Source organism: Eublepharis macularius, chromosome 19 (assembly GCF_028583425.1).
Source record: "Eublepharis macularius isolate TG4126 chromosome 19, MPM_Emac_v1.0, whole genome shotgun sequence".
NCBI classification, from domain to species: Eukaryota; Metazoa; Chordata; class Lepidosauria; order Squamata; family Eublepharidae; genus Eublepharis; species Eublepharis macularius.
This window is the reverse complement of record NC_072808.1, coordinates 1,047,208-1,059,649: the sequence shown is the minus strand read 5'-3', so window position 1 is coordinate 1,059,649 and position 12,442 is coordinate 1,047,208. Positions and strand designations below refer to the sequence as shown.

The 12,442-nt window shown below is 51.2% G+C and overlaps 1 protein-coding gene across 4 annotated transcripts in view; it reads right to left on the bottom strand.

The window, feature by feature from the left end:
- Positions 1–12,442, bottom strand: part of ITGA7 (integrin subunit alpha 7) — a 47,252-nt gene that overhangs the window by 21,312 nt on the left and 13,498 nt on the right. For 2 of the 4 annotated variants that reach the window (XM_055003443.1, XM_055003445.1), the window contains exons 2-5: positions 8,564–8,691; positions 7,460–7,539; positions 5,496–5,751; positions 4,466–4,588 (exon numbers count right to left, since the gene is read on the bottom strand). In XM_055003443.1, coding sequence (XP_054859418.1) covers positions 4,466–4,588; positions 5,496–5,751; positions 7,460–7,539; positions 8,564–8,691 — 587 coding nt within the window. Of the gene's footprint in view, positions 1–3,927; positions 4,048–4,465; positions 4,589–5,495; positions 5,752–7,459; positions 7,540–8,563; positions 8,692–12,442 lie in introns of all 4 variants that reach the window. The other 2 variants (XM_055003446.1, XM_055003444.1) reach the window with 2 other exon arrangements.

Genomic DNA, 12,442 nt, shown 5'->3' with positions numbered 1-12,442 from the left:
AGAATCCTCTGTTCCAGTGCCCTATTCATTCTCACGACTCCGAGAAGAAAGCTAATCAAGTGCTCCTCACAGTCAAGGCTGTCTTTCGTAAAATGAACTCGCTGCAAAAGTCAAAAGTTCTGCAATTGTCCTGTCGTGTTCTGCCTGCTGCCCTCAGGAGCATTCTTCCCTCTGCCCTGGGGGACAGAAAAGGGGAGAAAGCCCAGGGCTGAGGGAGGATCGTTGGCCAGAAATGTAAACGCCCCTTTAATGCCAGCTAGGCCACCCCTCTGTGGGCCCAGCGAGGGTGGGCTGGGTTGGGGCTGGATGTTTTGAAGCCTGGAGTGAAGCCTCCAGTGGGCGTCCAGGCTTCGCTCTGGACTTGGCTTAGGAGTCTCTCCCCAGAGACTCCTCACAGAGCGCTTGCGGCCTCTCTGTCCCTCAGTCCTAAGGGGTGCCTGGATTCCAAACAGCATACAGAGCTTAAAACGGAAGACGGAAGGAAACAGGGCCGTGCCGGTCACAGAGCTCCCTCCCTGCTGTGGAACGGCAGCAAAATCTAGTTGATCGGTGGGGAGAGAGCTCTATGCCAAGGGGGGGGGGGCGAGGTCTAAAATATCCCTCAACAAGCCAAGGGAAAAAATGGAGGGAGAGTTCAGGCTGAAGGAGGGAAAGCCACGTGCAGCCAAGGACAAGACCTCCTCCATGGGCACAGCTTATGGCAATCCACCAGCTCTCGGGACAAAGAAGAGTGGGTCGCTTGTGCGGAGTGAAACGGCACCTGATGGTGAGCAATGGGGCTGAGCTGCAAGCATGCAACAGCACTGGGGAGGGAGGGAGGCAGCTGGAGCAAGATGGGGCAGGAAAGGAGCGGGGTCCTTTGAGAGAGGCCCACGCTGAGGCTTCTTTGCTCTCAGACTCTCCCTGCCAAGTTCTCCCCACAACCTCCATCAAACAGAGTGTGGGTCTTCGCCAGCCCCTCCCCTTGCTCCTTTCTCAGACTCTTCGTAGCACAGAAGAAAGCAACATGTTGGGCCCGAGGGACGGAAATGTCACACGGCCCCACTCTCTGTTGGGGATTGTCCCACTGCAATGCCATGTGGGTCCGTTGGATGTATCAGAGGATGGAAAGCCTGGGATGTGGGACGCCAAGCAAGGGGGCCGGTCCTGCACAGAGTAAGGGGAGCTGACCCCAGAGCCGCATGCTTTCCCGCGGTTTATCAGCGAACATGCAAGCAGGCACACGCAAGACAGGAAGCATGCAACCCAGCAGAGGCAGCACAGACCACGCAGCAGGGGGCAAGCAAGAAGGCTGTTCCTGGCCCCCCCTCCCCTGACTGCCCGTCCCCCAGATCTCTGCATTCTCCTGCCTCCTCCTCCTTCACTCATGACCAGGAGATCACGGACCTCCCCCCCGCCGCCCGCCTTCCTGCCCATGCTCCTGAGCCACGTTGTTTCACAGTCCATGTCTCTCTGTCACTGTAAACAGTTGCCTCAGCTGCTAACCTACTCTCAAAGGGCGAGCCAGCCAATCAATGCCCCACTTTGGTTTGTTGCAAGGGAGTCCCCTGGACGATCATTTACAGTAAGGGCCACTGGTGATGGCCTCCAAATTACACAATACAGAGGGGGAGGGGGCTCTCCCACCAAGCCACTTAGGGTTCCAGAGGGCGGGGGGCACAAGTGTTCTCCCACAGCTGGTTAGCAGCACAGGGCACACCCACCTGAGCCAGCTAACCAGGTGGTGGCTTGGCATGTACCTGGGCCATGGCTCAGGACGGACATAGGTTGGCAAGCAGCTCAGGGTGTGCCTGCCTGAGGAGCAACGCTGGGTGCACCTGCCTGGGCCAACACGTGGCTTGAAGCATGCCCACCTGAGCTGCAGCTTCAAGTGCGTCTCCCCAGGCTGGCGGGCAAGCCATGGCACCCACCACGCTCTGGGCAGCTCCAGGTGCACCCGCCTAGGCCAGTGGGTGGCTTGGGATGTGCTGAGCCCAGGCCAGCCCTAACAATACGCTACAAAAACAGTGTCTCCCCCGAGCTGTTTCAGGTCAGGAAAACAGCAGGGGAGGGAGGCTTAAGGCCCTCCTCACCACACAGCCCCATCCCAGTCTAAATCAGGCAACTGCACACCTGGGAATCAAACTCCAACTACATCTGTAGGGCGCACCTGGGAAAGTGTATTGTGTACACGTGTTGCCAAACAGGGATCCATGTGCTATTGCAAACATGCTCTCCCTTTAGTCAGAGTACAACATGCCTTCGTGAACACATATCTGTTTGTATACTGCCTTTCAACTAAGGAGTTCTGGCCATCTGAGGCTAGCCGGCATGGCAGTGAACTATACTGGTATTGGCCAAGCCCACACCTGAACTTCTTCAAAGACAGAACTACATCAGATACAAAACCCCAGGTTAGTGGTTTTTGATCAAATTCTGCAGCTCCCTTTTCACCTCATTTAGATGGGGGAAGCTCATCCTTCATCCCTTCTCAACTTTAGCAAGGGATTGAGGTTGTCAGTACTCCAGCAACGGCTGGAGCTAGGAGCGCCTGCCCGCCCCGTGGATATACGAATAGCTGCAGATGTGAGTAAAGGAGGGGCTGTGTGTGAATTCTTGCAAGGGCTACAGAGGAGAACTGTTCCCTGTTCCTCCAAGTGTTAGAATTTAGTGGCATTCATTGGGAGCACAACTTGATGCACTGTGCAAATTAGATTATGGATTTCATTGCCAAAGGTAGCTGTGATGCTTGCTAACATAAAGAGTTTTAAAATGGGTTAGACATGCTCACTGAACATAGATTGGCACGGGGCAGTTAGCTGCATGATACTTGGCACAGAACTAGGATTAAGAGGATCCAGTGTCTGTGCCCAAACCACAACCCCCCCCCACCCCACCCACACGTCCTCTGCTGTGCTCCCGTTCCCATAAGGAGCTGGCACAGCACAGTGGCTATGAGGCCATGAGCACAATCCTAGGCAGCAACAAACAGGCTTACACTGGAGTCACTTTGCACAGGTTTGCATTCTTAGCTCAGAAACAGGAAATCCCTCGTTCCAGTCTCCCCTCTGACAGGGACTCAACAGAGGGTCAGAGACACCCCCTGCTTAGCTTCACACAACGGATGGGGAAAGGCCACAGCATCTCGCTTACAAGTGCCGAGGATGCGGAATGGTACGGTGGCCTGATGTTGTCAGATCTCAGAAGCTAAGCAAAGCCAGTACTTGGATGGGGGTCCACCAAGGAAAACTCTGCAGAGGGGAGCCAGGGAGGACCACCTCTGCTTCTCGTTTGCCCTGGAATCCCCTCGCTGGGAGCGCCATAAGTGGGACCTGAACTGACAGCACAAATATTGAGGAAAGGGAGGGATTTCTAAGGCTGGGAGGCAGAAATCATTGAGGTGGGCACACTGACACCTTACAGACCTAAGGTTAAAAAATAAAATCTTGTTTGTTCCTCTATCTTTGGTCCTCTAATTGTGTTAAATGTATATTTTTTTTAAAAAAACCAAACAACCCCCATTTAGCACCCACACTATTCCTGAAGCCGGAGTTTTTGACACCAACGCTTGCAGAGAAACGCAGCATCAAATGATCGACCATTTAAGCTACTCGCAGGCTTGCTTCTCCCAAATCTTTTGTCCCAGACTGCCGACTGCTCAAGCAGAATCCGTACCTTTCCTGTCTCCTCCAACCCAAATAATCCCACCTTGCTTTACAGTGACTGCAGAAGCTGTGAACAGCCCCCTCTGCTGGTTGAGAGTAAAAAGACTCAGGCGCTTTAATTTTGTTTCGGCGGGGTGGGGTGGGGTGGGGGGGTAACAAAAACACAACAGAGGGGAGTAAGCAACAGCAACTAGCTAAAAATACTGAGGAAGGAGAGGGATTTCTGAGGGAACGGGGCAAGAGGCAGAAATCACTGAGACGGGCACACCGACACCTTACAAACCTAAGTAGCTATTCTGGGCCACGTCTCCAGCGTTCCCGGGGACCCTCTCGCTGGGCTCTGGCGTTTTATAAACCAGCTGGTCAGGGTCTGAGCTATCAATGTTTGTCACAAACAATATCCCTGCAAGCCCAATGGGAGGAAAGAGAGAGAGAGAGAGAGAGAGAGAGAGAGAAAGGGTTAGCAATGGGAGAAACCTTGGCGCCCAGGCAGGGAAGCACCACAGAACATTTGGCAGGAGTCGGAGACCAGCAAGGTCAAGGTCGTTCTATATATACTCCCCTCGCTCCAACTGGGTTCCTAAAGGGACTCCTTTTCCAGGAGAAGAACAAACTGGCAACCAATCCAGGGCTAAGGCCTAGAGAAGGAGCTCCATTTCTGTTGAGCAGCTCCACGGTTGTGGGCTGCTTTTTCATCAGGGCTCTTTGGTTCTTCAAGCCAGAAACCCCTCAAACTCAAGATTCCACTCACCAACACCTCACCCTGGGGTGGCCTGCCTAGTTGCTCTGTGGTGCTTGGCCTGCCGGGCGCCACCCCATACCGAGGTAGCTGTTGGCAGGCAAGGGGATGAGCGAGGGGTCTTGGTCCTTTTCTCCCCCAGCTTCATACGGCCCGTCGTCGTAGTGACTCAGATCCAAGCCACTCAGTTCTGCCCGTAAGGTTCCTGCCAAACCAAAGACCCATTAGTGGTTGGAGGAGTGGGGAGGTTTGAGGAAAGATGCACGTCCTCACAACATGGTATAGGAAGGCCGTGCTTTGGGGTGAGCATGGTTTTGAATATGTTTGTCCAACTATGTCAAGTAAGACTTGAAGTAGCCACTGGTTCATCACCTGGCCAGCAAGGAGGGTCTGAATGGACACACCACTAGACGGCAGAATGAAAATGTTGGTTTGGCCTCAATCTGCTTTTTGGGTGTTCCAAGTGGCAAAGAGAAGGGCCATGTGATGTGCGTCTTTCCCAGAAACACACATAGTCAAGTCAGGCAAAGGTTGCCCCTTTTAATGGCGCACCAAGACAGGCAAGGAGCCCCCTTCTATAAGAGCCCCACCATTCTCCCTGTGCCCTGAGCATCGAAGGAGTCATGGGAGGCCGTTCTTGGGTGGCACATCCTGCTCCTTCCAGGCTCTGGGGCCCCACTGGGAGGGCTTTTGCCCAAGGCGCTCCAAAATCTTGGAACCGACACGGCACACAATAGGCATCTGCTAGCATGCCCACCTGCTCCCCTGCCTCAAAGAGAGACCAAGGCTGAGATGCCCGCTGCCACCTCCAGAGAATAGTTGCAAGTGGACAGGCCCATCCACAGCTTTGACCAGCACAAGGTGGTCAGTGAGAGGCTGGGAATGCTTCTGCCTGGAACAGGGGGGCAAGCCTGCCAGTACTGAACACGTTTGGACAAGCATGGCATGGAGGACCCCACCCAAAGGCAATAGTGTAGACATGAGTATATCATTCTGTGATGGCGAGAACCGAGGGCGTTGGACTCCTGCACAGCTGAGCCTTGTAAAGAAGACTGACAGCAAGGCTGCACTAGTGAACAGCCTCGGTCCCAAGCACACGCTTGCCGGCTTACCTTTCCAGTTGTAGGTGCCGGGCGCCCCAAAGAGGATATAGTGCCTGTCTGCAGTGAAGCCAGTTGCCACCCCCTGCTGACAGAAACCGAAGCGATCGTGGCCCTGCGGCCGCCCTTCGCAGAATTTCCACTCGCCACCATCCAATTCATCAGACACCTTCAGTCCCTCGCTGAGTACGTAGCACCGGCCGATGACATCCCTCGTCTCCAGAGATTCATTCACCCGGTTACGTGCTTCATACAAGTGGGCGCAAGTCTGGGATACGGGGAAAAGGGGACAGAACAAAGTAGGGGGTGGGCTAGAAGGTACCCTGCCAACCGGCATTCCTGCACAAACTCTCTTCATGTGAAGTTGGAAGTCACATCCAATGTTAGCCTATGTGGCTCAGCTGCACCTGTGGGGTACCTGAGCAAGAAGTACCTCTCTGGATGCATGCCTGCCCAGTTCAATCAACACCCAGGTTAACATTATCGGTAGACAAAATGTCAGTGGTAGCCCAGGGTTTCATGAAATTGTGGTTAAAACATGAGATTTCTTCCACCGCCAAGGCTGAGAAACAGAAAATGAATACGGACTTTTTAAAAGAACAGAGTACAAGTCAGTTGTGCTTCCTCCAAATATTATCCCCTGACTCAGAACAGTCAAGGGCAAACCTGTACTCCCCCCCTTCCCCTAACAGCCTGTGCTCCAGGTGCAGATGCAGGGCACGAGCACACCCACGGAGGGAGGAAGATGGGCCAAGCATCAGAGGTCAACATAAGCATGTAAAGTGAGAGTGAGACTCACTCCTCCTCCTCTCTCCCGTTTTTCTAGAATGTCCCCAAAATCACTTAGAGACTCAATTCAACCATGCAGGGAAAGCACATGTGACCCCTTCTTGAATGAGCCATTTCAGATGGCCAGTGGAGGGTTCCAACTGTCAGGCCCAGTCAAGTTTTGCGACGGCTACGGCAACCAGATTCAGGGCGAATGTTCTCTCCAACCCAGTTTTCATTGCAATCAGTAGCTGAAGGTGGGGGATGGAGCCCAGTCTGGGAGCCCAGTAAATAGGCAGTCTCCGGTGGCCGAGCAAGGCCAGAAGGCCAGGTCCTCAGGATTTACAGAGGCCTAGTCATTCCAGAAGCCTCATAAAGCCTCATGATCCCCCCTAAAGCAAATAAGAAGGCAAAATATACAAGAAGGGTGTGGGCACAGTATGTCAGTGAGGCCCACCCTCCAGAACAGCCCCCAGAGGAGATCTGGGTTTTCTTTTGTTCACATGGATGCTGCAAAGGCTTAAAAAAAGAAGAGGGCATCATACACCACCCAAGACATAGGATGTGAGCCTGAGTTGGGGGGGGGGAGAGTTGCCCAATGAATTGCAATAAAATCTTCATTACAAGCAACAACTGCAAAGTTTTCAGTGATAAAAAGATGCTTCTATTATATTTAGGCTAACATAATCTTTTGTCAGTGCAAAGGAAAGTGCTTGGCCACAGGAAAAAACTTGCCGTCGTCACTCAGCCCGAATATATTCTTCTTTAGTGTTTGTTTGAGGTTCAGACGTCTCTTTGTTTCTCATTCATGTCAACACAGCCACAGCTAAAGAACCCACTGTGACCCTCCCTTTCTTTTTTGCCATGACCAGTTTAAAATCCATTCCCTTCAAGAAGCCGCCTGATAATCTCCTTCCACATGAATTCATTCAGTGTCTTTTCCTACTTGGAGGAACTCTGACTTCTCCTCTAACATACGGAGGACAGGAAAGATTGTACCTCCAAGGAGCACGCAAGTGCCTCCTCCCCTGCTTTGCCCTCATAAAAACCTTGTGTGGTGAGTTAGGGTCCCAGGTCTATGACCACCCAAGTGAGCTTCCCCAGTCCTCACTCAGCCCTCCAACTCACTACCCCACACTGGGTCTCACAATGCTGCCCCAAACAGGTTAACAGAGTGACCACCCACCCATCCAGCCTTGGCCACTGACCACGATCTTGCCGCCGGGGCCCTGGCTCTTGACGCTGACGCCCAGCCACTGGTTCTCCTTGCTCTCCTTCTTCAGGTCAACTATAAGGGTATGCAGGAGACGGAGAAACCATGTCAGTCGCTGTGTAGGGAGGGAGGGAGGGGATTCCCTCCCACCCCTCCAATGCACTAGATGGATCATCTCCTAGGAGCGGCAGGGCAAACAAATCCAGTTAGCCGAGGAAGGACGAACTAGTGCCGTATCTGGTAGGGACCTGAATTTTTCCCAGTGAGATAAACAGCAGAGGAGGTTAGAGCAAGAAGATTGTGGAGAAGAGGGCTAAAGACTCACTGGCCTCGTGTTGCTTCCCTTATCCCGTTTCCCGCCCACAGTATTTGCATTCAACTAAGGTGGGGGGGGGGAATCCTAACACCACAAAAGATACCGTCCCATGTTCATTTCGTGTGGTCCTAAGCGACATACTGCTCCGGAGACTGCCTCGTAGCAATGCAATCCCCAGCCAGGAGGGAGTGCTGGGCCAGGCGACGGTGTAGGAGCAGGGAAGGGGCTGGCAGCAGCAGCAAGTGCGGCAGAGGTGGCTGGGTGTGTGGGTGCCATTTCTGCCCTGCTTTCTGCTGTTGCCATGGGGGCAAATCTTTGCACTTCTGTGTGGAAACAGCCTCAGATCAGAATGGAACAGACTCAAATAAGAATTAAGCCATTCCGCACTGATTTCCATATGATAAATTTTGTTATATTTTGCATCACGTGAGCAGCTAGGGTTCAAATCTGCCTGAAGAGCGTACCCTCTAATCCCGGAGCAAGAGAACAGGGTAAGGTTACAAATACTGTGTAACATTTTTTAAATTGGTCTTTTCCCATATGTTCTGGGGCAGAGCAGTGCCTCCGTCTAAGAACAGCTTCTGACTTTCTGTTTTAGTAAACCTAAGCGCAAGTTAATCCAGACCCAGGTTCTGGATTCATATCCAAACCACGGCTAACTCCTCTGGATCTATATCCAAACCAGGTTCTAAACTGACTTCAGTTAAACCCTGATCCAGCATCTGGACGATGCTGTGAGAGGGGTTCATTTTTCACCTCGATGCAGTCACACAGTTCTCTTACCCCCCTCGTCGATGGACACGCGCTTGCAGTCATTTATCTCATGGGTCAGGGGGCAGGCGTACAACCCGCCAGTCCTGTTGGCCCTTTGACCCGGCAATGCAGCCGCCTGTGGCGCTCCCACCAACAGCCTGAAAGAGACAGAGCGGTGTTAGTGAGACGGCGTGAGAGCTGAGGAAGCACATCGAGGTCTCTGGAGGTGGCGCTACAAGGAGGCTCTTCTAGCTGATCCTCCCACATCTGGGCAGCTGTGGGCTGTTGGAAACAAGGACAAGTTAAAGGCTATAGACCCCATGATCTGTCTACATAATAAATCATACTACAGCAATAATAAATCAACAATATTAAAAACAACAACAAAATAAAACAGGAACAAGTGAAAACTAAGAAACCACTGGAAACTTACAACTCAAATCTTAAAACGGCAGCAACAAGAATTCCCTGTTGTATTTTAGAAACTGGACAGTGCTGAAAAGCAAAGCCAACGAAACCACCAAATGAAAGTCCAGCATACGAGCAATTCTCTTGCGGGGAGAGGAGAAGGGGGGGGGGTCAGCCCCTTCAAGAGCGGTCGATGGTGATCACTTTGACCCAGAAAACCAGTTTCTCAAGCATTTTGCCCAATCACAATGGAAATTATTTTAATCCTGGGTGGAAGTTCAGCCGGATGGAAATTATTTTAATCCTGAGGATCCCAAGAGGGCTCTTCCGGCAACGGCTGAGGGGCAGGCTCCTAAAAGGGCTGCCCCTGTGGGTGATCAGGTGCCACAGAAAACCAGGCTCCTGTGCTCTTAGTGACCATAAAGAAGGGACTATTGGGACAAACAGGGGTAAGAAAAGGGAGCACTTTCCAAAGTTCTTCTTTACTGCTACAAAAGGCACGGCATCCATTTCCTCTTCAGCAGCTGCCCTCCCTCCCCACAGTTTTCAACAGGGGTGGGATAGAAACAAAATTTTCCATCAGCGGAATGGAACTTCCCTGCTTCCCCGTCCCACCACATCCCACTGAGCCTCACAAAATGCTGCTCCTGGGGGACGGGGGCCACTGAAGAATGACATCGGGGCAGTCGGCATAGTAAGGGGGAACTGATGGTAAATTGCGACTCCCGTTCCATTCGCAGAAGCTTGAATCCCCAGGGCTGCATTTTGTTTTATTTTTACTGTGGCATGCATGGATGCAGATTAATTCAACATCTTGAGAATTTCAGGTTCCATTTAAGAAACAAGTTCCTAGTCTTTAAAAACAGCACCGGGAAGAGAAGCCCCTGCAAAGTTAGTGTTGGGAATCTGTGGTTAAATCTCAGGACCAGAGGTGTGGGCTGAAGAGGATTTTCAGGAATCAAGTAACAGCTTTAACCATCTGAGTAGCTTATTATAATCTTGAAGAGGGGCCTTCATTCCAAATGAATAAGTTCAGTGTGTCTTTTTTATTGGGGGAGACAGACTCGTCCTACTTCCCCTGTCTACGAATGTTCATGCCACACATGCTAGTCCTGAAAAGCCAGTATGTAGTAATGAGCGTGTTGGAAAAGGACACGTAAGACCCCTCGTCAAGCTTCACTGCCACGAAACCCATCAGGGGGGCTTGGCTAGTTCTCTCTTGGCCTAACCTACCTCACAGGGTTTTATGAGGAGAAAAGGGGGGTGGGGGGACCATATACTCAGTTGCTTGGAGGCAGGGTGGGATAAAAATATAAAGCATAGAAAACATACGTTTCTTAATTTTGCCCTTCAGAAGGCCCTGGCCTCCTACTCATTTCCCTGTGTGGTGGATTAGACCACCTCCGATCCAGATGTGAGCGTAAATATGAGGAGGAATACACGCTCTTCCAAAAGGATCAGTAGCCCTTGTCCTCAGCGCCGGGCCAAGCACCCCTACTCTTTCCAAGTCTGGTCCCAGGGGTTAACACGGTTCATTTTGATTTTTTCCCCTTTATTTAAGAGAACAGTGTAAAAGGGGAGGACGGCTAAGAGATAACAAAAACAGCGCCAAAAAGGGAGAAGGGAAAAAAACCTCTTGGTCAAAACAACTAAAATTCTGCTAGAAGAAGAGTCCCATGCCATATCTACAATCCACGTTACTATTTAATGAGGAGGAAGCTCGAAGGGGAGCAAGGGAGACCCGAGTTCTGCTGCCTGCCTGCCCCCCCCTCCCCCAGGCTCACGCGGAGCCTCAATGACCTTGAATTGACACGAGAGAAATGTCAATGAAAGTGTCCCCGTCCACACAAATCATATTAATGCACTCAATGAAGGTATCAGTCAGTTAAAAAGAAAATGGGAATTGGATTCTAGAGCAGGCAGATGTCTTTTTTTTGGGGGGGGGGGACTCCCAAACCATCACTCAGTCTGCCAAGATAGCAGCCCTGTGCACCTCCTGAACAGTAATCTGCCTCCAACCACAAAGTTCGCAGCCGTCAGCTGTTCTGGGTTCTCTGGCACAGCTGTCACTCCTCTCCCTCCCTCCCTCCTTGCCAGCTCCTGGAATTCCTAGTCAGGAACGTGAAACTGCTTGTGTCAGGCCACAAAGGCCATTTCGCACTCGCTGTAATGATCTGGGCATCTTCCCTGTCTTAGTTCAACATCTTACAGGGCCAGAACTAGAGTCCAGTTGAATGCACATCCCCCCCCCTCCTTCTCGATACCATTCACTTTTTACCCTGCCCGGAAGCGCAAAACACACACTCGGGATTGATTAGTAAGAGTTTGCTATTTCCACCTGCTGTCATAACCGCCCTAATCAGGGCACTTAACAACAACAACATCAAGAACATTTGATTTATGCAAGTGATAGACGAGTGAGTTCTCTCCTCCGCTTTCAATACACCCTTATGGAAAGCCGAAATTCTCCTCCCTGGTAAAAGTATGCAGGGATTGGGACCTCCCTGCAGAGAGTGATGGCTCTGTCCTAATTAATCTGGAGTACAACGGTGTGATCCTGCCCATATATGCCTGCCCAGTGAGCAGCAACAGAAAAATACAAACCATTTCATTCATTCATCTACTGCAATTGGGCCACATGTGCGTTCTGATGCTTAAATTATACTAAACCACTTTCATTCTCTGTTAGAAAAATGAGGTAATATTTCTTAGCACCTAACTAGTCCACCAATAGATAACCTGTTCCTTAGCAGCCCTACAGCGTGCTTTTGTATAATGAGACGCCAGTCTCTGCTCTAGAGAGCAGAAACCATTCGCTTACTGAGATGTCCTGCAAAAAGCAATCTTGCATCTGGCACAGAATCTGGATTGCAGAGGATTTCGGCTTTAAAAATAGTTCCTAGCCTTAGAGAAGATATATTAAAAATGCAATAGGCGCTCCCATGTCTGTGTTTCTACGCTTAGTGCAGCTACCTGCCTCTGGGTAATGTTCCCCTACCAAGGGACCTTGTTGTCTTTATTCATATAGCTCCTGGCACTATTCTACTCAGAAGTCACTTCTTCCAGGTCATTCTGCCCTTTCCCCAAGAGCCTCAGGGCAGGATAGAGGGCTCCCTGTCCCCCACAGCAACCCCACTGAGGAAGCACAGTCTTGGGGTGCTCTTGGACCCAGGCTATTGCTGGATAAGCAAGCGGCAGCTGTAGCCAGGAGTGCCTTCGATTTCCAATTCCATTGGTTAGTCAACTGCAGCCTTTCCTGGGCAGAAAAGATCTGGCTATTGTGGCGCATGCCCTGGTTACATCTCGATTAGATTACTACAATACGTCCTAAATGGGACTGCCCCTTGAAAAGTGTTAGAAATTTCAATTGGTGCAGACTGTTGCAGCCAGGATGTTGACTGCAGTGGGACGTAGGGACCATATCATTCTGGTTTGGGCCCGTCCGCACTGTCTCTCTATCTGTTTGCAGGCTCAGTTCAAGGTGCTGGTGTTGACCTTTGG